This window comes from Panthera tigris, chromosome B4, assembly GCF_018350195.1.
Source record: "Panthera tigris isolate Pti1 chromosome B4, P.tigris_Pti1_mat1.1, whole genome shotgun sequence".
Taxonomy (NCBI): Eukaryota; Metazoa; Chordata; class Mammalia; order Carnivora; family Felidae; genus Panthera; species Panthera tigris.
In genome coordinates this window covers 48,933,170-48,960,925 of record NC_056666.1, presented here as the reverse complement: position 1 = coordinate 48,960,925, position 27,756 = coordinate 48,933,170, and the positions used below count along the sequence as shown (strand labels likewise).

Genomic DNA, 27,756 nt, shown 5'->3' with positions numbered 1-27,756 from the left:
CAGGTTGAGAGACAACAGCAAAGCCAAAACAATTTTACCCGAAGCCACGGGGATGGTGGAGCCGGCTGCCTTCAGTGCTTTCACAGCATCACACACTCGTGCGGGATAAACACAAACGGCGGCTGTAGTAAGGCCTATGAAGAAAGAAATCGTAACAGCCTACTTTAGCGGAAGTTCAATTTGTACAATATGCTTTTAATTATTATTTATACCACCACACTGGCAGAAATCAAAATGGCAGGAAAAATAACTCCCCCATGACGCTGCACTGAATGAAAAAGTTTTAGGGGCCCCTGGGTGGCTCAGTTGGTTAAGCATCTGACTTCGGCTCAGGTCATGATCTCACGGTTCGTGGGTTCGAGCCCCCCCGTGTGCTGACAGCTCAGAGCCTGGAGCCTGCTTGGATTCTGTGTCCCCCTCTCTCTCTGCCCCTCCCCTGATCTCTCTCTCTCTCTCTCTCTCAAGAATAAATAAACATTAAAAAAATTTTTTAATAAAGAAAAAGCTTTGACTTTCCACATTCCCTTCCAGGTCTTGACAATATGGGTCATTTTCTAACTGTTAAAGTCATGGAATAAAATAATCATGATGCTGCTCTTTGAGGATAATATAATACCACTTTTTAAAAATTCCTAGGGGCGCCTGGGTGGCTCAGTCAGTTAAGCGTCTGACTTCAGCTCAGGTCACGATCTCACAGTCCATGAGTTCGAGCCCCGCGTCGGGCTCTGGGCCGATGGCTCAGAGCCTGGAGCCTGCTTCCGATTCTGTGTCTCCCTCTCTCTCTGCCCCTCCCCTGTTCATGCTCTGTCTCTCTCTGTCTCTCTCTGTCTCAAAAATAAATAAACATTAAAAAAAAAAAAATTAAAAATTCCTAAATGGTAAACATAATGGTCTTGACTCAGTGACAATATTTTATTTCATGTAGATAACAAAATCCAGATTTCTACAGCAAACAGACAGTGGATGAAAAAAAAAAATGGACGTGAACCTTACAAGGTAATATAGCAAAATGACATTTAATTGATCCTATTCCCTCTGTTGCAAGAAATAATAATATCTGAATCTGGAGCCCTTATTTGGAAGAATAAGCTCTTAAATCTAAAAAAAATCAAATAAAAATCAAATAGCCAATATAAAACAAAACAAGAGCATAAGACTCATATGAAGTTGTTACTTTTTTCAGCCCCTCCCTCAAGGCTGTTACTTTTAATAACTTTGTATAACAACACCTACAAATAGGTGGTGTTTTTATTGTCAACTCAAAAGAAACATCATAAGTATTTTTCAAAAGCTGTGGCGTTATAGGTCTACAAATTATCTACAAATTACTTGGGATAAAACACCAGCATTGGACCAAAGCAGCATCTCTAGCTGCATTCATTACAGACAGGCACTCAGGGATCATGAAACATCTCTCCATGAAAAGCTCCTAAAACCAGCCCAGTGAGTGATACGCACATCATCCCGGAAATGCTGTTAGCCTTCCAGATCTCGGTTTCCTCATTTAGATACAGAGGATCAACTCTCAAAGAAAGGTCTCCTCCTTTCCTAAAATGTTAACATTCTAAACTTATGGCAACTTTAGAAAGTCCTTTCTTTCATGTATACTAAGAGAGTGAATATAACTTTTTTCAAAAGATCTAACCTAATATACGAGCATGCAATATTCCCCATTTGCATTTTATTCTCAAAAGTATTTCATTTACTCACAGAAAATACTTTATGTATGAGATGTGATTATTAAGTAATGAGACTGGCTTTTGCACATGTGGCTAGGGAATGAGAATCAGTATTTTAGAGTCACTAGATAGAAAATTTCCCACACTGAAGAAGTAGAAAGAAAAATAAAGAAACTCTCTACCAGCAACTTTAATCCATGATGGGAAGAACTGACCTAAAAAAGAGATTCAGATTCTCTCCCTGCTGTTTTTTAGAGAAGAATCTCAATTATATGCTATGTACACAAATCTACCAGTGGATCTTACTGCTATTACCATTTAAGCAGCTGAATCTTGTCTTAAGTCCTCTTAGATTTAGTAATTAGTACTGTAAAGGGGTAAACACAGACAGATTATACACAACATTACCTTTATCATGCACATTTAAAGCTTTTAAGAGATCTTCCCGGATCGGATACTTGGCTTTATAACAAAGCCTTTGAACGTTGGAAGATGTGTCATCACCTGAGAGTGTAGTAAGATCTATAAAGGTAACAGCTTTCAGGAGCCAAGCAGCCTGGTTTAAGAAAAGTAAAAAACAAGATTAAAAAAAAATCGTCAACAACCCAGTTAGTTAGCAGGAAATCATTAGACAAACATTTGTGCTAAAATCTGACATCTACACTGTTCTCAGGCATGTCATTCTCTATATGATATAGACATTGCTCAACAGGGACCAAAAAGATGAACACTGCAGAGAACAAAATAAAAGAGGGGTACGGAGTAGTCTTAAAACTATTTTTCCTTCCGTAGCTATCTCAAAGTGAAATCCCTAATAGAGCAAGCCTCCCCACATCACACCTCCCCATCTTATCCACCAGGAGCCCTGATGGCTACCATGATATGAGAGAACTTGGGAATAAGAGGATCTCTATCTGATATTTCTACCTCCACCCTTGAGATCTAGGATGAGACATTAAAAAAGAAGTCTCTAATTTCTTTGCTGTTTTTTTTTTCACTGTATTCCAACCCCATTTTTAAAACAATATTCATAGTTTGTAATTCATTCTAATGAATTTCCTTTTATCTTTCAATTAGAATATTTCCAAGGATGAGTCAAATGAGAAATGTCACCCTAAAGGATTCAATGGCAATATTTTGCCTCACTTGAGAAATGAATTCTGAATTCCTTCTAGTCCTGTGATCCACAGCATATCTTTGGTCAGTATCCACTGAAGGATATGCTGACCACAAGTACCCCATGAAACATCACTTTTTGAATTTTGGAAAATGATTTATGAAAATTAATAGTGAGGTAAACACGGTGGTCAAAGAAGGTCAACTTTTATGCCTAAGGGCCTCAACAGCAGACACACCAGGTTTAGACGTTATGGTTTAAAAATTAAAATAGAAGACAACCAAAGAAGGTATGTCTAAGGAACTAAATAAATGTGTTGAGGAAATACGCCATTTAATTCACTCATGAATAAAGATGCCTCAAATTCATTTGCGGCTTTGCCACTCAAGAGTGGTAAGATGTTTAACTTGTTCGGATAATGTGCTATCTTTCTCCAACCCATCATCATCATATATGAATTATTAAAATAAGTCATGGACAGCTGCAATCTTTTAAGTTTAGATGCATCTTGAGCAAAATTCAATATTGTGGCCTTGAGGGAAGAGACCAGGCATTGTAAACTACAGGAATAGAATGCTCAAGAAGAAACCTTACTTGCCACTCCTTTTTCACCACTCTGCGAGCCTGGATTTGCTCTGCACGCCTCAGAACTGCTGGTTGATTCACTTGTATTTTGGAGATCCAGCTAAGGTCTGAAGGGGAAAGAAGAACACTTCTTTATCAAATATATTCACCTATTTTCACGCAGTCCTTGAAAGGATATATCATTTTGCATCGAAGCTCTTATAAAGCTTCTGTTTCCTTTTTGCACAATTACAAATCAATAGCCTTGTTGAAAGAAGCTTGGTCATGAAAAGGCATACTTCATGTAAAATCAAGTACAGGAGGAACCGGAAGAACTTGTATTGATTCATTACACAGACATATCTAACAGAGGAAAATGTTACATTACTCCTGCCATGTGCCTCACATCTGACGGCAAAGGCTTATTTGTAAGTGCCCCGTCCAGGAGAACAAATGATTAATAAACTACCTAGTGAATTAATGTTGGGGCTTAAAGGAACCCTTGATCACTACCCCCTACTGACAAGATTAGTCTCTACTAGATGCTGATATGATATATCCCATTCTTTCGTCAAAGGAGACTATTTCAAAATGTATTAGAAATTACAACATTGATAGAACAGAAGTTTCAAAAAGGGAAAGAAAGAAACAAGCTGTTCAAAAGTCTGGGAGACATCTTTATTGCTTCAGTTTTGAAATGCTCTTTCCTACCTCGATCCTACCCTCCATCTTAGTTAACTGTAACTCCTATTTTGAACCCAGCCTACATGTTAGCTTTTGTGAAAACACTGCCGAGCTCCTCAGATAGAGCTAACATTTTGGATACAGCTGTACTGTACAACTTGTATTCAGTTCAGCCAGGAGTCATGGTAAATTGGTCTCCTATGCTCACTGTACTGTGAGTCATGATCTTATCTTTGAGTATCTAACACCAAACACAGGATGGTGCACATGTATTTCACTTTTATCCACCAGCACTCTGTATAACAGAGGTGACCTTAGAGTAAATTGAGCACACACCCATTTACCTTCTGTAAATAACCTCACTTTTATATCCCTCCAGCATCTTCTACCTTCTATAAATAACTTCATTTTTATATCCCTCCAGCAACTTCTTCTTAGAAGAGGCTTAAAAAAAAACACAGTGGGAAAGGTTATTCATTAGGAAATATGTCCCAATTATCCGTGATTTTGCTTCCTGCAGTATCAGTTACCTGTGGTCAACTGCAGTCCAAAAACCAAAGATCCTCCTTCTGAGGTACCAGAAGGTCAATAGTAGCCTAACACTAGCTCACAATGTCTGCATCATCACCTCATTTCCTCTCATCAGATAGGTATTTTATCATCTCACATCATCACTAGGGTGACTACAGTACAATAAAATATTCTGAGAGAGACCACATCCACATGACTTGTATTATAGCATATTGTCATAATTGTTCTATTTTACTATTACTTATTGCCGTTAATCTCTTAGTGTACCTAATTTATAAATTAAAAATTCTCATAGGTGTGTATGTATAGGAAAAAATATGGTATATATGTAGGGTCAAACACTGTCCACAGTTTCAGGCATCGACTAGCGGTGGTCTTGGAACATATTCTCCATGGATAAGAGGGGACTACGGTACACAATTCTCTACAATGTGATGGGGAAAACCGCTGATTGCATACTGCACCACATAACAACACAAATAATAATAATAAAGCATTTGCATCTACCACAGAGATAAGACTATGTTTCTACAAAAAAAAATTCTCTCATTTCCAATTGATTCCTCTTATCAATATTAATGTTGTAGAAATTCGAAGTGCGAGTTTGAGCGATTAATAATGATATACTTATTTAAATATCACTGAATAAAGAGCAGAGTCTGGGTGCTTTTTTTTTTTCAATTAAACTATTTTGTTAGCCGAAATCATTTAACAAAACAGATTTTTAACATTTCACTCCATCTGCTCCTCAAAGACACTGTGTGTTTTCCTCCTTGTCTACTGAGCCAACATCACAGAGAAAATGGGAGTCTAAGGTCAAGCAAATGAAATCTGCCTCTTCTTCCCTACACAGAGATGGGTTCTAGGTAAAGCCCAAAGAAATAAGACCAGACTGACACATCAGACTCATCCTAATCATAAGACCTATAAGAACCCCTCTATACCCAAAAACAGGGGAGATTCTTAAAAAAACAAAAACAAAAACTAGTAACGGTGATTAGGTTTGTGGTAAAGATCGTTTCAGGCAGATAGTAAAACCAATGAGGCAAAGAGTTGTGTGAAATACAGGGCTCACCACCAAGCCACTGTTGGCAGTGGCCAAAAGAGGGAAGCCTATGCTGGTGGGGCAAGGCTTTGAGGGGCCGTCCTTTATCAGTCATGTGACACTTCTGGAAGCCCCTCCCCACCTCTTCTCTACCACTACCACCAATGGAAGCACTGCTACTGGAGAGAGGTCCAGGACGCTCCATCGCCTGGCTGCCTCTGTCCTCATATGACCCTCTTCTCCCTCTCTGCTCCTCCAACCCTGTGGTACAGCGTTTCTAAACTATCAGGAGTTCACTGGCAAGCCTGTCACGTTCTGTCTCTGGACCTGTGCATGCTGTCTGCTCCTTCTGCCCTTCATTATCTTGCCAATACAGTGAACTCCTACCCAACCTTTAGGACTCAGTTCGAATGCTACTGTCTCTGTGAACCTTCTCCGAACCATACCAGTTGAGCTACTCCTTTGTTCCTTTGCACTTAAGGCTACTCTCTAGTCTACCGTTAGCGCAGACCCTTTCATTCTGAATACACTGATTTGCCGAAATGTTCACATTCCCCACAGATTTTTAAAACTCCAAGCCAAGTGCCTGACACATGGCGGCATTCAATAAATAAGCCGAATGGTTCCCCGACACCAGCCATGATCGAATTCTGAGCAACACCATTCCCAGTTGCTTTAAAACAAAATGAGTGTTTACTTTTTCCCCCCACCACTTTACTGAGGTATAAGTGACAAATAAAAATTGTGTATGTTTAAGATACACATCTTGATGTTTTGATATGCATATGCACTGCGAAATAACCACCACAATCAAGCTAATTAACCTATCTATCACTTCACACCATTTTCTCTTTTTCCCTTTTTTGTGTGTGCTGAGAACAATTAAGATCTGCTCTCTGGGCAGATTTCAAGCACACGATAAAGTATTGTTAACAATGGTCACATTACCGTACACTAGATCTCTGGAACTTATTCACCTTGTATAATGGAACTTTGCACCCCAACTGTTTCCAATAAAGGAACTTGGGGATCTCCACAAGAGAAGTTGGGATTGAGGCATGCATGGAATACCTGAGGACATCCACCTTAAAAACTAATTTTTAGTAATATTCCCCACCAAAGGTTAGAACCCACAGGGCCTGCTCTCATACTTCACAGACATCACTTGCCAGAGGTCCCTGCAAACCACCTACTGGAGAATGTAATAGGCTAACTTCTCTTGCAGTATCAGCCTCCACTGTTAAAAATATCATTAGTGGTCATAAAATTATCTGGCCCCATATTTAATCCAGCCACAGAATTTGCCTCTGTGACCTCCCATGGTAATGAATTATATAAGTGACTATCTCATTTTATTAGCACTTAATTTGCTACTCTTTAATTTCATCAAATAACCCTTGTTCTCATATTATGGGGTCTGGGGAAAAGAAAGGACTGATTGGCCTTTGTTATGTCCTTCATAATTTTTAATATTTTATTCGAGTACCCTTTAGCGTCTCCTTTCCGGGAGAAGTGATTCTAATGCACACAATCTCATCAGTACCATAGAATCTTCTCTTACGGGGCCAGGAGGGGTTTCAAGTGCACGTGCCTTTGGGGAGAATCGACATGAAGCCATAATTGGAAGGCGATAATACTCTTTTCTTAAAACTCTCCCATGAAAAAATGCCCTACTGTGTCTCTTAGTATGTCATTTGGGTGGCTTTCAGGCCCTTCTGTCAGTTATAAATTTATTCTCAGATACTCTTCTCACAATTTTTTATTATTGTTATCTTTCCTGTGTGAAGTCTCAATGGAGACCAATCATTTTCCTTACAACTCTACCATGTGGTCTGTCACTTCCACGAGTGCTTCCCTGGATGTTCTTGCACTTCTTCAGAGTATTTCAAATGGTAACTCTGTGAAAGGAGGTTTATTTGTATTTTGATTTGACCTTTGTTCCTAATAGAGAAAAATACATTGTGATAGCTTAGTAGAGATTTTTTTCCCCCAAATTTGGGAAAAGGAAGAAAGACTAAATTTCCCATGCTTTCTTTTCATTCTTTTCTGTTTATTTCCAGTTCTAATTTGCAACTTCCCAGGAATCAGCCAGACCTTTCCATATGCACAAGTGCCTAGCACAAAAATAGTTGCTCAATAAGGCTCTTGCATCACAGTAAATTTATAAAATTTTTAAAAATGTTTATTTATTTTGAGAGAGAGAGAGAGAGAGAGAGAGAGAGAGAAGGAGAAGCAGAGAGAGAGGGAGATAGATAATCCCAAGCAGGCTCCACGCTGTCAACACAGAGCCCAACAGGGTTCAGTCTCACAAACTGTGAGATCATGATGTGAGCCATAATCAGGAGTCGGTTGCTTAACCAATTAAACCATCCAGGCGCTCCACAGTAAATTTATTGTTTACCACAGACCCTGTAACTGGTGAAATATCAACTTGACCATGTCTAGTCCTTTTTTTTTTAATGTTTATTTTTGAGAGACAGACACAGAGCATGAGCAGGGGAGGGGCAGAGAGAGGGAGACACAGAATACGAAGCAGGCTCCAGGCTCTGAGCTTTCAGCACAAAGCCCAACACAGGGCTCAAACTCACAAATCATGAGGTCATGACTTGAGCCGAAGTCGGACGCCCAACTGACTGAACTACCCAGCAGCCCCAACCATGTAGGGTCTTTTAAACTCAGCCTTGGAAAAGGGCAGCTTGGCTAGAAAAAAAAAGAGCTTTGGATGTTAGTGCATGCCTGATCCATCCAAGCTCATAAGATACTCAACTTATATAAATGAGCAGACTCAGCCTTGCCCACTTCCTAAGCCAAAAATATACAAGAAAGACTGGAAGCCCCATCCTTACTAGCAGGTAGGAATAAGAATTAGCTTTCTTCACAAAGTCTACTACCATCCAATAGGCCCCCGGTAAGCTCTCTGGGGCATCCACGCCCCCACTGGACATGAGCCAACTTTTCCAACATCCTAGTGTGTAAACCCAATTCTCAGAGCCCAGATAGATGATCTAAAAACTAAGACACCCGGGCTCAGTTCGTTTAGTGTCCAACTCTTGATCTCAGCTCAGGTCTTAATCTCAGGGTCATGAGTTTAAGCGCCACACTGGGCTCCATGCTAGGGGTGAAGTTTATTTAAAAAAAAAAAAATAGAAACCAAGACACCAGCAACTTAGAACATATATTACTACTAGTCACAGAGCCTTACTACTATGACATCTCCCCAGAGCCACTCTGACCCTAATCTTCAACTCCTATCCCACATACATTCTCCATTAAGACCACTCTTTAGGTTATTAATCCAAGTCCAGGTGAATATTAAGTTTACTACACCCTCTAAAATATTTCAACTTAGGGGCACATAGGCAGCTCAGTCGATTAAGCATCTGACTTCAGCTCAGGTCAAGATCTCACGGTTCATGGGTTCGAGCCCCACATCAGGCTTTGTGCTGACAGCTCAGAGCCTGGAGCCTGCTTCTGATTCTATGTCTCCCTCTCTCTCTGCCCCTCCCCTGCTTATGCTTTGTCTTTCTCTCTCACTCTCTCTCTCTCTCAAAAATAGATAAATATATTATTTTAATTTTTAAATAAATAAAATACTTCAACTTAGGTTTCTGGCATCAATCTGACATGATCTGCTAACTTGTTCCTTCTTTACCAATCTAGAATATTCTCTGCTTACCCTCCTGTTCCCTCTGGCTTTCATTTCTAGTATGTATTGTATCCATAGCCATGTGGGTTATAACATTCTTTCAGAACACATCACAGTGGAAGAAAGTCTGGGCTCACATTATAAGATAGATACATGTGCTCTTGTACTGGCTTCACATAGCAGCATCCCATTGTGATTTTAAGGTCTCCCCATTTTCTCTTATCCTTCATCCCTCCTTAAGACATGAGCCCTTTCCCAGCTATTGCTGCTCTTTACTAAGTAATTTCTCCCAATTATTCTTCTTCTCGATTCATCAGCTATTGCCTGTAGGTTAATCTAGACACCAAAAGGAGAACCTAGTCACTTGCTCTGGCATCAAAAGTACTGTTTGTTGTGGTCTCCAGGCTCCCTGTTTCAGATCCACTTGTTCCAAGGATGCCCATAACCACTCAGTGACTAGCCTCAAAGGTTCAACAGCTAGGGGTGGCTGCAATTATGTAGCCAGAGAGCCAGAAGCCCTTAGAGGAGTGAAGCACCCAAATGCAAGTCCTACTACCTCTCCATTTAGCCTGTCTGGCCTGTAGGCACTGTGCTACACGGGGTGAGAAATGCAGTGGCATGAAACAGGTTGCTGCTATCCTGAAAGAGCTTAGGGAATAAAGTTACAGACTGGCAAGATCTGAATAATATAAAAAATATGGGGACATATGTTGGCTTTTAACCAACATTTCCAAAGAATCATTTAGGAATCTTTCAGTTTTTAAAAATGACAAAAAACTGACTTTGGTGACTGGAACAAAAAGGGAAGGATGGTAAAAACTCAGATAACTGAGAAGAGATTGGAGGAACAAGCTCAGAAAAGAGACAGGAACCAAAGACAACAATACAGAGCCAAAACCAGAACAACGCCAGCATTTAACAGCAATAGCCTGGCCAAGATGTCACAGCAGCTGCTGCGGACAATGACACCACCACTTAATCTAAGTCACTCGGAGCCTCAAGTTCCATATAAAAGCATCCAAAGCCTGAACTATGCATGACTGTGGGTGGCAGGGAAGAGGAGAGATCCATTCCTTCCTCTTTGTGCCTCCCTGATGGAATTGCCCAACACTAAGAGGACAGGAGTTAGTTGCTGGAAACTCAAAAAAATTATAAATTTCTATGACAATGGTCAGTAAGTTTGGGACATGCTACATGGGTTAGTTTCTCTTAGAGATACATAAAGCATTTAGCACATTAGCCTCTACAACAAAGTCCCACAGGAAAGAAAGACTCTTGGATTTTCTTTAATTCAGCATTTCTCAAACATTTGACCACAAAAGGCATTTTCCCTGTAACATACACCTACCACAATGGCTGGGCAATAAGTCAAGTTCAGAGGAAGGGAAGGTCAGAGCCAGTTCATCCAGCTGGCTAAAAAAAAACTCTTAGTAAATAAGTGGAGATGAGAGATTGACCCTAAAGCAGAGGTTTTCAGTCTGGAGACATTTTTGGTTGTCGCAGCTGGTGGTAGGAAAGTGACACTTGCATCTAGTAGGCAGAGAGGCCAGGGATGCTGCTAAGCATCCTACAACGTACAGGACAGTCTCTCTCAGTAGTATAAGTGCCTGACACTAAGCTTTTGATTGCTTAGGCATCCATTTCAGGACATCTGTCCTGAATAAACACATCAGCAGCTGTATGACACTGCTACTAACAAACCAAGCAACAAGGAGCTAAACAGCCCCCCCCACACGAAGGTCCCTCTCTCAGAGAGCCCTGGGTAACCTAGACAACCACCTGAGTCACCTTGCTTCCCCTTCTCATGCTCCAATTCCTGCTCTTTTGCTTTAAATTAGCCAATAGAGAGAGAGCCCACAAAACCCTAGACACCCACCCTGAGACCCTAAATAAAGACACAGGTCATCGCTTGTGCACACACCGTTGCTCTCTCTCTACCTGAAACTACACAGTGCGGCCCTCAGGTGTGCCGTGTACTCTCCAGGACCTGTGAGTAATAAGTCTTGATCCTCAAAGTTCCCTGGTGATTTTTGCTGAAGTGTGCCCTGCAGCTGTGACAAGAACAGGAAGAGGTGGCCCACCCACAAATAGGAGCCCCGGTAGGGGAACTGTCTATGGAATTTGCCACAAATGATGTAACCAGGTGGGCACTGCGGGCATTCCTAACCAAGGCCACTACCAGTAACAGGCTCAGGACCAACAGCACGGTCCAATAACAGAGAGTAACTGGCCCCAAACGTCAATAGTGCCAACGTTGAGAAAGCCTACCCGAAGGATGGGCAGGATCAAGAAGAAAAAAGTGGAACCACTGAAGGTTTAAGGGAAATAGAGTGTTAGGAGTAAAAGCAAGCTGGCTCTACGTGATTCACTGTGGCTTATTTGTAAAGCTTCTTAAGTACCAGGCTAAGGAGTCTAGAGCTGTGCTATCCAATCAGTAGCCACTGGCCACATGTGGCCATCTGAGCATCTGAAATGTGGAACAGTCCAATTTGAGATATGCTTTAAGTATAAAATACTCAGCACATTTCAAAGATTTAGCACCAAAACGAATGCAAAATATCTCTGTAATTATGTTTTGGTATTGATTATACACTGACAATATAATATTTGGGTTAAATAAATATTTGGTTAAATAAAAAGTTATTAAAACAGTTTTCACCTGTTTTTTACCTTTTATAATGTGGATTCTAGAAGACCTTAAATTACTTTGTGTTGCCCGTTGTATTTTTTTTTTTAAGTTTATTTACTTTGAGAGAGAGTGTGTGGAAAAGAGGAGCAGAGAGAGAAGAGAGATAGAATCCCAAGCAGGCTCTGTGCTGTCTGCACAGAGCCCAATGCAGGGCTCGATCTCACAAGCAGCAAGATCACAACCTGAGCCAAAATCAAGAGTCATACACTTAACCAACTGAGCCACCCAAGCACCCCGCACATTGTATTTCTATTAGACAGCACTGGTCTAGACTTTCTCCTGTAAGTGATCAGAGCCTCTGAAGATTTCCAAACTGGGCTGTAACAGAATCAAAGAAGTATTTTTTAAAAATAATCAGCATACAGAATATGTCCCATAGAAACGCTTACACAAATACACAAATGCAAATATGAAAAGGTATTTATGATAGTATTGTTACAAGGGGTACCAAGATCCATGACTGGTTCAATCAAATATAGCAGATCCATAATACAGAATATGATCCAGCCATTAAAAAGAATGAGGTAGATCAGTAAGTACTGTCACGGAAAACCGATCATGGTGCATTACTCCGTGAAAATAAGCGACCCGCACAGCAGTGATTTTCTAAAATAAAAATGTTTACAAAAACAACAATACAAGTATAAAACATATCTCTGTTGGTACATGTGCAAAAACAGTAGAATATATACCAAATTGATAGGAGGGTCTGTTCTCTTCAGAGCTAGAATTATATAAAATTTCTACTTTCTCATGTTGCAGTTCCATAAAACTGAAAATCTTTACCAAGTGCAAGCTTTATCTTACTGAGCAGTAAAAACAAACTACATTAAACTCTTTTGAATTACGAGGCACACAAGCAGGAGTGTGCAGGACAGGTGGAGAGAGACTACAGTAGGTAAATCAGTAAGGTATCTGTCGCTGTAGTCCAGACATCAGCATCGTAGGACGCCTCCCTGGGGCATTTCACACTCCAAACCTGTCGTGACCTACCTTGCCACTGAGCTCTTCCACAAACCCAGCCTGACACGGCTGTATGATGCCAGGTGGAAGGGATAACATCAGAATGCCACCATTACTGCTCCCGTAGAAAAGATCACCAAAACATTAGCACCATAGGCCACCAGACAGAACCTGATTATTATATAAATCCTATATGATACTAATATCACACCTGGGTGAGACAGGCCCACACCGGCCCACCCATAGCAATGCCCTTCTGCATAGTTAAGGAGTTTATGGGGCCAAAGATCCAGACTTTCCCTGATACCACATTCTCTTTCCAGTCCATGTGCAGGTACACAGGACCCCAGAATTCCTGGACCAAATGGCATTAGGCCTGCTCACAGAGTGTTATATAGGGGTCTCCGTGCCAAAGTCGATAGCTTAAACTTAAGATATGAGACAGATCAGGGACTTTGCTCCTAGAAAGTCTGGTGGATACAAATCCATCAATGGATTACATTTATTCTTTCATTCAACTAATAAAAAGGGAGTACACACGATGGTGCCAGCACTGCTTGAGGCTCTGTGGATTCAGCAGTGAATGAAAAAACAAAATCCGTACTCTCACAAAGCTTCTTCTAATGAGATAAGACAAATAAACGTATAAATATATGTTGAACACATTATGGAACGTATGTTACATAGGATAAGAGAAAGGAGAATGCAGGGATGGGCATGCTCAGGGAGAATTTCTGGTATGAAAACAACGGAGCAGAGCCCCATATTAAATAAGGAGGTGAGCAAAGAGACCATCAACCAGGGGAAACAGTGTTGTAGGCAGAGAGCGGAGCAAATGCAAAAGCCCTAAAGCAAGAGCGAACATGTCATATTTGAGGCAAAGCAGGGACACAGGTGTAACTGGGGGATGGGAGTGGTAGAGATAGTAGTCAAAGAGGCAGGCATGGACCAGGTCATAGAGTAAAATGTTCTCCACACTGAGAGCCATGACCCATGGACATGTCATGAAATCAACTTTGTCAGCTACAACCAGTATTTTTTAAAAAGAAGAAACAAAATGGAAGACATCAGGACACCTTATATACAATACAGATAAGGGTCATGTACAGACATTTTGTTTCAACATATGTACATATGTAGGCATGTACTACATGGCTGTAATATAAAGTACATGGCCTGTTGTGAAGCATGGCCCGTAAGGTTTGAAAGCCCCTTAAGAAGGACTTTTTCAGCACAGAAAAGACTTTAGATGTGAGACAGGAAGTCTTCAGAGAACTCTGTGTGGAGGAATGAAATGATCTGATTTAGATTTACATTTTAGGAGGTCCCTCTGGCTGCTGTGGGGAAGCTAATAGGAGGCTCATGCAACAGCAGGTAGTAGCTTGAACCAGAACAATGGTAGCGGGGAGGAGAGAGTGGTCATAACCTCATCAGTCCACTGACTGTACCATTTCAGTCTTCACACTTTGCCTTCGGACAAATAAGAGCTGCCTATTCTCTGGTGCCATCTGGAGAGTAAACAGTCCAAGAAGAGTTAGTATTCTAGAAGTGGCTGGAAGGTTCACAGAGCACAAAAATCAAGGAAGAATTCCTTCTGCGCAGTACCCACAAATATCCTCAGCTAAGTGTCTGTGTGGAAAGTTCACAGACTGGAACAAACCATCAGAGCTGATCCCTCTGCATCCACGCTCTGACCACTGGAGTAAAATCAAATACTCAGCACAATCAGGTCCATCTGCTGAGCTTCTGGTCCTCACTAGAGTCAACCCGTCATCCTAACTGGCTCAGGACACACTCAGTTGACACTCCCTGTCCCATCCGGTTTAGCATTGCTTCCATATTTCATTTTTTTAATAAATAAAATATGGGCATGTGGGTAGCTCAGTTGGTTGAGTTTCCAACGTTTCAGTTGGTTGAGTTTCCAACGTTTGATTTTGGCTGAGGTCATGTTTCCAGGGTCGTGGGATGGAGGCCCATGCAAGGTTCCGCACTGAGCATAGGGCCGCCTTGGGATTCTCTCTCTCTCTCTCTCTCTCTCTCTCTGCCCCTCCCCCCTGCTCACATACACTCTTTCTCTCAAATAAAAACATAAAATAAAATTTTTAATGAGCAAAATAAACCAGGCTGGGTTTCAGAGACCCCAGCTTCTACCGTATTCTCCAGTAATCATGTAAGAGGAAAGTGTAATGAACAGAGATCTCACTCGAATATGCACTTCACTCTGTAAAGAGACCACAATTCGACTCTTCCCCCATCTTCCAGACATAACAAAACTAACACTCCTGGAATGCAGGACATTCGCTGAAAACTGAGGGTACTTGGGACATCTGTGGCTACCAACAGCTAACTCCTTCCAGTCTTGGGTGGTGGTAGGAGAAATACACAACACTCTTGTGTCTCTGCAGTCATTTGAATCTAACCGGCCAGTTGTGCCCTGGCCTGGGCCCAAACCCACAAGAGACACAGACACACCATACCACCAGTCAGTAGGGCATGAGAAGTGTGAGAAACTGTACGTTAGGCAAATAAGGAACGTGTATGGGGAATATCTAGATTCCTGGAGGAGAACTAACTGAAAGCAATGTTTTTGTCATTTTTTACATTTTGTAAATCTAAAACTATTTAGGGTTAGTCCTTTTTAGTTTGAAAAAATCTATTAGCAACAATGAGCTCAAAAAAAGTATGCTTAATGAAATATTAAATTCTGAACTTCCATTTCTCCGAAAAGCCGATGATCTATAATTTGCACAAAATGCTTTTCAACGTTTACAGTGTGCCAACATAGCTCTACAGAGATGTCACTCACTCTAAGACCCAAATCTGCTAAAAAGCATCTTTATACATACTTCAAAAATTAGCTTATGTTAAGAAGCCTGTGCTTAAAGATGGCTTTTTAACACGGCCTCAGAAGATGCAGTTCCATAAAGTTCTGAAGCATGACTTTCCTTTTAGATAAAATGAGTATGGATGGTCCCCAAGTTACAATGGTTCAATTTACAATTTTTCAATTTTACAGTGATGCAAAAGCAATATGCATTCAGTAGAAACCATACTTTGAATTTTGAATTTTGACCTTTTCCCAGGATAGCGGTATGTGGTAGGATCCTCTCTCATCATGTTGGGCAGCAACAGCCACAGCTCCCAGTCCGCCACGAGATCAGGAGGGTAAACCACCCATACGCTGACAACCCCCCTGCACCCATAACAACCATTCTGTTTCTCGCTGTCAGTACAGGATTTAATACATTCTATGACTACTTGAGGGGCACCAAGGGCCCTGAGGGGCACCTGGGTGGCTCAGTGGGTTGAGCGTCTGACTCTTGATCTCAGCTCAGGTCACGATCCCAGTGTCGTGGGATCGAGCTCTACATATGGCCCCATGCATGGAGCTTAAGAGTCATTCATTCATTCATTCATTCTCTCTCTCTCTCTCTCTCCCCCCCTGCACCTCCCCTGCTCACTCACTCTCTCTCTCTTTCAATAAAACACAATAAAATAAAATAAAATAAAATAAAATAAAATAAAATAAATAAAATAGGCTTTGTGTCAGATAATCCTGCCCACTTGCTAATGTAAGTGTTCTGAGCATGTTTAAGGTAAACTAGGCTAAGCTATGATGTTTGTTGGATTCGGTGTATTAAACGGATTTTCCACTTACAATATGTCCAACGTATGATGCGTTCGTCAGGGCGTGACCCCACCATATGCTGAGGCAGATCTGTACTCTAAATACTGCTCATTTTTAATCCAAATTTCCCAGCGTGTGTATAAGAAGTAGAGCAGTGGTTACTAAGTTGTTGGCTCTAGAAGCCTGACTTCACAAACAACTAGAAAATACCAGTTTTATATCAGAGTCACGGGTGCTTCAAAGAGAAAATGTGTTAAATTAATTCAAGTATTGGCTCATTTTAAAAATCATATTTATCAAATCCAAGAAAAAAAATTGAGAAGTCTATTTTGTTGAAGGTAAAACATCTGACATCATGGTGACCCCCACTGTAAATTCAGTTAAAGAGGATGGTGTTGAACACATCATTATTTGATTTTGCAACGATAACATGGGTACAAATTTTGTTGGAATATACTATTATGATAAAGACAATTTTCTCATTAAATTAAGAAATCTATGGAGCAGAAAGATACCTGGATATGGATGTGACAGACACATAATTTACAGTTTCATCCAAATAAACTTCCACATTGTAACAAAGTACAAGCTGTAGCTGTCAAATTTTAAATATTTCATATACACACAGAATAAGTGAACTACCTGATCTTTCTGAGAAAGCTGATGTTTAATTAAAAATAAATACTTCTTCCCGGCAGTATGCACATTCTCTTTACTGATCATCATCCGATGAATATTAGAAATATTCATCTTACTCTTGGAAGAGCAAGAACTATTTTGTCAGTCAACTAAGCTGATGTACAACTAGCCCTAAACTATTCTATAAACAAGACCTTTGCATGGTTTTTGGCTTTACTGTTTTTCAAAATCAGTTGAAAATCTTTATAAAAAAAAAAAACCCGTTAAATAAATAAAACACCAAAAGCCTCCAGCTTTTGAAACTTGGTGAACCACTAGCATGGGTGACAATTGTTTGTAAATATTGCACCCAGGAAGACACTAAGATTTATCACTACAAAAGTAAAGACAAAATTTCAACAAATTAAATGAGGGCATTTCAAGTAGTAAATAAGGTGCTTAGTTTTAAAATTCTAAAGCTGCACTTTGGAATACCACAACTTAATCTGTTTTGAGTATCTACTGCTGTAAAACAAATCACAACAAAATGCCATGGCTAAAATCAGCAACTCTTTTATTATTTCTCCTGATTCTGTGGGTCAAGTGGAGCTGGGATGTGCAAAGTGGTTTCACTCATATACCCAGTGCCTTACAGAAGGCAGCTAGAAGACTGGGCTCTGCTGGGACACTAGATGGCCTTCTCTTTCTCCATGTAGAGCCGGAACCTCTCCCTCTCCAAATGCCTTCTCCAACAGGGTAGCTGAACCTCTTACAAGGCAGCTCAGGGCTCCCAGAATCATAGAAACAGCCAGTAAAGCATCACTTCTGAAGAACTATTGGTTAAATTGAGTCAAGGGCAGCCCGAATCAATGCTGTAGGTGACATGAATCCCAGAAACCTGGTCCATATTTGGAGACTAGTTACCACAAATTCCTATTTTAAGTTGGTTACACTTATATTCTGTACTGGAAGGAAATGAAATTGAGAAGGTTTGAGATTTTACTGTATTTAGATTTAGCAACACATTCCAAAGAATCTTAAGCAGAGACATCTTATTTGACAAGTTCTGTCTTATCAAATTACATATTATTTTGTTTGCGATGGAGGCAAAAATACATTAGCTGTGAAACTATTTGTGCCAAAATATTTATGCATTTCAGTTTTTAAAAAATGAGAACTGAGAACACCCTCGACTTACAGAATTTGCTCTAAGCTTACCAGATATCTCACCATCTGTAGAGAAAGGATGTTCTCAATTAGAAATAATATGTTCTACAGAGAAGAATCAATTGAAGGTGTCAAGAATTTCAAATTTAAGAAAAAATAAAATGCAACTTTAAAAAAATTAGTGAACATTGTAATTATTTAAAAAAAACTTCAATGTTCTTCAAAAAACATTTTCAATGTTCTTCAAAAAAATATCAATGATAGGGGCACCAAGGTGGCTCAGTTGGTTAAGCGTCTGACTCTTGCTCAGGTCATGATCTCACTGTTTGTGAGTTCAAGCCCCACATCGCTGTCAGTGCAGAGCCTGCCCAGGATTCTCTCTCTCTGCCCCTCCCTCCACCTCTCAAAATTAAAAAAAAAAAAAAAACTTAAAAAAAAATACCAATGACATAATAGATTGATACAGTTAAGAAACTGGTTAAAGCAGGGCAATAACTCAACTTATGTTGCTTTATAATGCTGAGGTAATTAAAACGAATACATTTTTTGGCTTTTTAAAAAATTTTTTTTTAACGTTTATTTATTTTTGAGACAGAGAGAGACAGAGCATGAACAGGGGAGGGTCAGAGAGAGGGAGACACAGAATCTGAAACAGGCTCCAGGCTCTGAGCTGTCAGCATAGAGCCCGACGCGGGGCTCGAACTCACGGACCGCGAGATCATGACCTGAGCCGAAGTCGGCCGCTTAACCAACTGAGCCACCCAGGTGCCCCCATTTTTTGGCTTTGATGTACATTAATATATTTTGTTTTAGAATGAATTGTTTTTTAAAAGTTTTTGGAAAGAGCTATTTACTCTTGAATAGAAGATCCACTAAAATATAAAAACAAAGTCAGTTGATAAATATTTTTTAATTATATATCATTTAAAGTATTTTAGCACCCCTTTTCACTGTCTAAAGTATCTAGCTTGCATGCCAGGTCACCCCAATCAAAAATCCTACTCTACGTCAGCCTGGGAACTTTCCCAAGCCTTTCAATCACAAAAGCTCCCTCTGGACTCCACTGGAACCTTAACAAATAATATACGAATACAATTCTTACCTAAATCAGTCACTAAGTATTTAGGTGTTTACTATGCATCAGGCACAGGCATGTAATCTAGTGGTTATGTTGGATTGTTTGTTGAATTGTCTATTCAGATGCTGTCAACAGGAGAAGCTTCCCCAAAGCCAAGAGACTCAGACCATTTCATTAGTATACAAATTTCTACCTCCCCCCACCCAGCTCCCCATCACTGCACTTAAGTGACACACAGCCAATCATCAATAACATTTGAGGAATCAATCAATGATAAACACAGAGATTATAGAGAAAGGGGACTGGCAGTTTGGGGAAGCCTTGATACACTAGAACACAGTATTTCAGCCATTCACTTAACCAAGATTCATCGCATAGCTACTATCTGATGAGAAATCTTTTGTGGAAGAAGTGTTAGCATCTGAGGGGAAGGAAGAAGAAAACTGTAGGACTCAACAACACAAAGAACCAAATTATAAACTACACCACTTTGCCACACTTAACGAAATAATTGATACAGGCAAGCTCTGCTGAGACACTTGGTGTCCTTCTCATTCTCCACGTAGGGCCAGAACCTCTCTCTTTCCAAGTGCCTTCTCTAACAGAGTAGCTGAACCCTCACAAGGCAGCTGAGGGCTCCCAGAATCATAGAAACAGCTAGGAAAGCGTCACTTCAGCTGCACTCTATTGGCTAACGTGAGCCAAGGGCAGTCCGAATCAATGCTGTAGGAGACATCAATCCGAGACCAGGATACAAAAGACACTGATTGAAAAGTTTGTGGCGAACTAGATGTTCACATGGTATGAAAGTATCACCTCATACATTACTTGCAGGTCAAAAGGGCAAGCTAGAAGCACAGAATTGGCCAATGCAGCTGCAATCTCCTTAAACAAATGATCAAACTTAGTATCACTGACAGCAGGATTACCAGGCATTCATTATGAGCCTCATGATATGACACAATATATTAGCATCACTTATGAAGTAATCTTACCAGAACTGTTTAATCTCAATCTAATCAGATTTTAAATAAGTGATTGCTAATTTTATATATCAACTTTGGGCCATGGGGTGCCCAGGTATTTGTTCAAACATTATTTCTGGGTGTGTCTTCTAAGGGTGTTTCTGGATGGGATCTACATTTGAATCAGTAGCTTGAGTACAGGAGGTTGCCTTCCCCAATGTGGCTGGGCCTCATCTGATTCGCTGAGTAGAATAAAAGGCTGAGTAAGAAAGAATTCTGTCCACCTGACTGTCTTTGAGCTGGAACACTGATCTTCTCTTGCCTCCGGACTTAGACTTAGACCAGAACTTACACCACTGGCTCTTCTGGGTCCCAGGCTCTCAGATTCAGACTGGAACTTACACCATCTACTCACCCGTCTTGGACCTTTGGACTAGGACTAGAAGTTACAGCATCGGTTCTTCTGGTTCTCAGCCCTTTATACTTGGACTGGAACTGTACCTTGGCTCTCCTAGGTCTCTAGCTCACTAATTGCAGATCTTAGATTTCTCAGACCCCATAATCATGTGAGCCAGTTCCTTATATTAAATCTCTTAATCTGTATCTGTATCTATATTCATATACCTACTACTGATTCTGTTTTTCAAAAGAACCCAAACTAATGTATGACTTCAAGTTAAAGGAAATACAGAAGAGAGAAAAATAAGTTAAATGACATCAGGAGGAAATAATCAGATAAACAAGTTAGATAATCTCAAATCATCAAACTCACGGCAGTAAAAGAAACAAGCGCTGCTCCAGATGAAGGGAGACAAATACAACAACGGAATATAACGCATGGTCCTTATTTAGATTCTGGCTTGAGGGGCGCCTGGGTGGCTCAGTCGGTTAAGCGTCTGACTTCAACTCAGGTCATGATCTCACGGTCCGTGAGTTCGAGCCCCGCGTCGGGCTCTGGGCTGATGGCTCAGAGCCTGGAGCCTGCTTCGGATTCTGTGTCTCCCTCTCTCTCTGCCCCTCCCCCATTCATGATCTGTCTCTCTCTGTCTCAAAAATAAATAAACGTTAAAAAAAAAAATTTAGATTCTGGCTTGAACACATCAGTTACAAAATACATTTGGGTCCAACCGGAGAAATTTAAATAAAGACCTGGTATTAGATAGTATCAGGGAATTATTTCAAATTTGGTTATTGACAATGATATTATGATAGTGTAAGAAAGTACCTTTATTCCTTAAAGACATAAACGAGTATTCACAATGAAATGTCATGATGTCTACAATTTTAATTTAAAATATTTCAGAAAAACATTGCCAAAGCACACTGTAAACCATTAATGACAGTTGCGTCTAGGTGACTTGTATCTATGGGTGATTTTACATTAGTCCTACTTTTCAGAATGTTTGAAATTTTTAGTAATTAAAGGAAACTATAAACAAAACCAAGCTAAAATAAATAACATAATGAATAAGGGAAACCATGATGGTCAGCCTCCAAAATTGCCCCCAGTGATTCTTGTCTCCTGGTATTCATGCTTCTTCCACAATGAATAGGACTGACCAATAAGATACTGTGGAAATATCAGTGTGTATTTTCCAATATTTGGCAATAAAAGACATTGTGGCTCTTGCCTTACTATCTTGGATCACTCTTTCTGGGAGAAGACAGATGCCACATCACAAGGACACTCAGGCAGCCCTAGGGTGAAGTCCACATTAACAAAAAGCTGAGGGCTCTCACCAGCTGCCAGCACGAACTTGCCAACCATGGGAGGGAGCCACCTTGAAACTAGATCCCAAGCTCCAGTCAACATTTAGGTGACTGCAGCCTTGGCCGATGACTGCAATCTCATGAGAGACCCCAAACCAAAACCACACAGCTAAACCACTCCCAAGTTTCTGACGCACAAAAATTATGAGCTAATAAATGTCTATTGTTTTAGGTTGTTAAGTTTTGGAGCCATTTATTTCATAGCAATACATAACATACAAAAACCAATATGAAAAGTTACCAATAGTAAACAGTGTCACAAGTATAAAATGGCAAACTAAAAGTTTTTTTTTCCACACAACTTTAAAACGTAAATATTTCACACTCCACCAATATAAACATATAAATCAAACCATACTAAAACTCATTTGTATGTGTCTATAAAAACTATACATTTAAGACTAATACATCTCACTGTGTGTGTATATATATTATATATATTATATATATATAATATATATATTATATATATAATATATATAATATATATATGGTGTCTCACAGTCTGCATGCATGTTTGCATCATCTTCACACACACACACACACACAAATTCATATGTTGAAACCTACTCTCCAGTGTGACAGCATTTGGAGGTAGGACCCTTAGGAGTTGATTAGTCATGAGAATGAAGCCCTTATGAATGGGATTAGTGCTCTTATAAAAGAGGCCCCAGAAAGATCCCTTGGCCCTTTGCCATGTGAAGTTAACAGTGAAAAGACAGCCATTGATAGAGAAGCCAGTCTTCATCAGACTCCAAATTTGCTGGCACCTTGATTTTGGACTCTCCAGCCTCCAGAACTGTGAGAAATAAATTTCTGTTGTTTATAAGCTGCCCAGTCTGTGGTGTTTTTGTTATAGCAGCCTGGACAGACGGAGACATATTTCCATTAAATTTATTTTTTTATTTATTATTTTTTTAATGTTTATTTTTGAGAGAGACAGAGACAGTGTGAGTGGGCAAGGCATAGACAGAGAGGGAGACAAAGAATCTGAAGCGGGCTCCAGGCTCCAAGCTGTCAGCACAGAGCCCAACGTGGGGCTTGAACTCACAAACCGTGAGATCACGACCTGAGCTGAAGTCGGACACTTAACCGACTGAGCCCCCCACGTGCCCCTCCATTAAATTTATTTTTAAAAAAATTAGTGAAACTCTGGGAGTCAAACAGCATAGTGACAGACACCCATGTTTTTAAATTCAGCCTAATTTATTTACAAAGCTTATCTATTTTTTGGCTTTTCAAAACTTGGTGTCCATCAGTTGTGTTTCTAAACTGTCTTCCAAAGAGCTCCGTTAGCATTGAAAATATCATGTGCTATAATAAAACTGGTGTCAACCAATGACTGACCTCTCTGGGGGGTCAGCTTTTCACCATGCACTGTTTTTACTATTGTTTAAATATGTTCAAAACTATGAAAAAAGCAATACGTTTTACTCTATTGGCATTTTCTTAAACTCTTAAGGGAAGCATTATGAAAAGGTTTTTCAGAAACCAAGTATTTCTACCAGGTTCCCAGTATGAAGCATTTCATTAACTATTTCAAAGAACTCTTAACCTGCCAGATTAGAACTATACAGTTTTCCTCAGCAATCCGCATATCAAAGCTGTTTGAGAAATGTATTCTTGGCTTGAATCGAGAAGTCAAAGAAAGAGGCAGTTAAAATATCCAGCAGTTTCCCACCTATTTCATTTTTAATTTACTATAGTTCCAAGTGAGTTTACTGTAAAACTTCAACAGTACAATGGTAATAATCCAAACCCAGAAGCTATCTACTGGGGCCTAATACTAGATTGGCAATGATGGAAATTCATAAGCACATGGGGTATCAGCTCTGGGTACACAGCACTACCCTGGAAAAAAGGAAATCCCCATTCTGGCTCTGTGAGATGGGTCATCATTGGATTTGAAAATGGGAAAACAGTTTTTAAGAGAACAAACTGAGGGCTGATGGGGGTGGGAGGGAGGGGAGGGGAGGTGATGGGCATTGAAGAGGGCATCTTTTGGGATGAGCACTGGGTGTTGTATGGAAACCAATTTGACAATAAATTTCATATATTAAAAAAAAAAAGAAAATGGGAAAACATGGACAACTGTTTATGAAGCATTTACTCTATGACAGGCCCTCAACAGGTATCTTATAATGTTTTATCATAGTATAGCTGATTAGACGATGTGTCTTCTGTGATAAACTTATCCACAGGCATCATTCAATTAATCTGAACAGCAGGCATGACAGTGCAGAACAAGGCAAGAGACTGGGTTCCAGCTCCAACTCTGTCATAAGAAGAAGACTAGGCAGCCAGAGAAGGGTTCAACAAGCCAGCTCATCCTAACAGATTAGCAGAAATTAACTACAGGTCCAAGAGAAGGAAGACATTTCAAATACTGTGTATAATGTGAATGAAGACCAATTCAGGAATGGTTATAGCCTGTTACCAAAACAATCACAAAGGCAAAGAGGTGTGGTTGGGAATAAATAAGTGGTTGCATAGGTAAGGTCACGTCATAGACACAAGACACTGAAATTCAGACACAAGACACTCCAGACTTAAAATACTGGACCACTGTTAATTTATTTAATCAGTTGGTATATATGATAGAATGGAAAAAGGGGAAAACTACAGTCAAATTTCTCCCAGTTCTGTAGAATAAACACTTACTTCTTTAAAAACCTGGGAGGGAAAAACTAAAGCTTAGTTTAAAATGGTTAAAAGAGGGGTGCCTGGATGGCTCAGTCAGTACAGCGTGTGACTCTTGATCTCGGGGTCATGAGTTTGAGCCTCACACTGGGTGTAGAGAGTACTTAAATAAATAAAACTTTTTTAAAAATTAATTAATTAAATAAAATGGTTAAAAGAAAAAGGTAAACGGGGAAAAAACAGGGCCAAATGGGTAGGCTCTTTTGCTTTCGATGTCAAATTATAATGTCAAATGCAGACGTAAATCAAATGGGGATATTCTGAAGGGATATTCTGAACAAGTATAACTTAGAACACTTACATGCATTCTCTGGGTGGGGCGGAGCGAGGTGGCTGAGAAGGCAGGAGAAGCGTTCTAAGAAAGACCCTGAGGTGAAAGAACTCAAATTTAGTTCAGGAATAATCAAACGTTTTTTTAATTTTTATTTTGTCTGGAGAATCAAGTACAGAGAGACAGAAACAAAGGCTGAAAGACAGGCTGGGAATGTATCATGAAAGGTGAAGATGGGCAGATGAATACTAGATTGAATCTAATGCAACAGACAAATGGAAGACACTGAAAGTTTTAAACCCAGGAAGTGTAATACTAGTGCCCTAGTATTCTAAAGGCAAATTCAAAAGTTCTTCAAGCCATCTACTTAGGTATAAGCAATAGCTAATCTAAGTTTCAGTATCTCCTTAAAACTACTCTAGTTGGCCAGATTACCATTACAAAACAAAAAACTAAAATGGTACCTGGAAGGCAAAGTCAACAAAGAACACAGATTAACAAGAAAATTTATGACTAATGTAAATATTCAACTTTTCATAACAAGTCAAACTTCACATACCCAAGTTAACAAATTTAAATCCTGACTCCTAAACAAAACTTTCATTTGGGCCCTCAATGCCTTAATACATATCTGAAAAAGACATGGTATCGATTAACCACCATCAGAGGTATTCCCTTCAATCTACAAATTCCCTTAGGTATTATATCCCTGGTCCTATTTTTCTGATTACAACAGACTGACACCTTACTTGCTCCCCCTCTCCAAATAATACTGACACATCTATTCAAATAAATTTATAAGCCCTCTACCTAGAACACTATTCCTTCTATTCTCACAGAGCTAGCTCCCACTACCCATCCATGGGTATCAGTTTAAATATTCTCTATGAATCTCTCCTTGATGCCCCATATACATTATGTGTCCCTGTTAATGTGTTCCCTCAACATCCTGTACTGCTTCTGCTGTCAAGAGTAGCACAGAGAAAAATAGAAGGAATAAATGAAATTTGATATTCAGTGTTACTAACCTTCCCTACTCAATTCTGAAAACACCAGCAGTTAGTTTTATGTTCACCTATGCAAAAGACCAGATGATTCAATTCTGCAGAAACTGCTCAGGCCAAGAAAAAAGACCCCCAGACACTGAACTTGGAGTCTCGGTGAAATGGCCCAGCAATATCACCCTATGGCTTATGAGTCCCATCCATGTCCAGAACGCTTCTAATAAGCTTTTTACTGCTACAAAGCTTGGAGGAAATGCACAAGACAACCCTCACTTCTGAAACCAATTATAAGCTCATGGGGAATGGATCCCCAAAACCACCTCAGATTTGATAATTTACTAGAAGGCTTACAGAACTCGCTGAAAGCTACAAAGCTGTTATACTCATGGTGATGGTTTATCACAACAAAAAGATATGGATTAAATTCCGCCAAGGGAAGAGACAGAGGGTCCAGGAGGGTTCCAAACACAGAGCTTCCAGTTGAACAAAGGACAAATTTGCTCTCAGTGGAGCAAAAGACAGTGTTAATACCTCCTGGTAGTGACATGTGAGAATATGTACAGAGTACTGCCAACCAAGGAAGCTCACCTAAGCTTTGACGTCCAGAGTTTTTATCGGGGGATGGTCACAGAGATGTGGTTAATTCTCAGGGGCTGATCTCAGTCTCCAGCCCCTCTGGGAGTAGAGCTGATACCACTTGACCCAAAGTACTCAACATGAACCACATTGTTAGACTATCTGTCATGGCCCAAAGCCCCAAGTAAATACACTATGAGGCAGGACATTCCAGGGCTTAGGGTGAAAGAGAAACCTCTTTGGACAAGACTAAATTCTTTACTACACAAATGTCTCATTCGTAAATATGAATGGACAAAAAAAGATTATCTGATATATGAGGAAAGCTTCAAACACAAAAGATACAGCATAAAAACAACTGGAGGGGAGTAGAGAGGAGAGAGTGGAGGGCACTCAGAAGAAAACATTGCAGGAAGCAGGAGAAAACTTGAAATTAGAAAGCTAAGGAGCTCTTAGAAATTAAAAATGTTATGTCAGAAATGAAAAGTCCACACCACCAAAGCACATCGCTATGAAATTTCAGAATGCTAAAGACAATGAGAATATTTTTTCACCTTCCAAAAAGAAAAATGAAGGAGACCACATTACATAATGGGGACAAGAACAGCAGCAAATTTGTCAACGAGAACACGGCATAGAATCTAGAATACAGGAGACTGCTGGCGAAGACAATGGAATAGGAAGATCCTAAGCTCATCTTGTCCCATGGATACAACCAGATAACATCCACATCAGTGTAAATAACCCAGAAAACGACCTGAAGATGGGCAGAACAGACTCTCCACAGCTAAATGTAGAGAAGAGGCCACATCAAAGAGGGTAGGCAGACTGCTGGACTGTCCTGAGGAAGGAGAGACATGCAGGTGCAGACAGGGGAGAGAAGCAGATCTGCACACCACGCACATATGGGGAATCCCAACCAGGAAGATGAATCCCCATAACATTCGGCTTTGGAAGCCAGAGAGGCCTAATTTCATGAGTTCTTACAATCAGCAGGGCTTAATGTCTGGAACTTTAAAAATCTGTGGGGTCAGCTCTGGGAGAGTCAGAGAGCAGGGTGT

General features: G+C 40.1%; 1 protein-coding gene across 1 annotated transcript in view; it reads right to left on the bottom strand.

The window, feature by feature from the left end:
- DERA (deoxyribose-phosphate aldolase) overlaps positions 1-27,756 on the bottom strand; it is a 117,529-nt gene that overhangs the window by 65,157 nt on the left and 24,616 nt on the right. The window contains exons 2-4 of the mRNA XM_042991837.1: positions 3,391-3,488; positions 2,088-2,235; positions 39-134 (exon numbers count right to left, since the gene is read on the bottom strand). Of these exons, the coding sequence (XP_042847771.1) occupies positions 39-134; positions 2,088-2,235; positions 3,391-3,488 (342 nt within the window). The remainder of the gene's footprint in view (positions 1-38; positions 135-2,087; positions 2,236-3,390; positions 3,489-27,756) is intronic.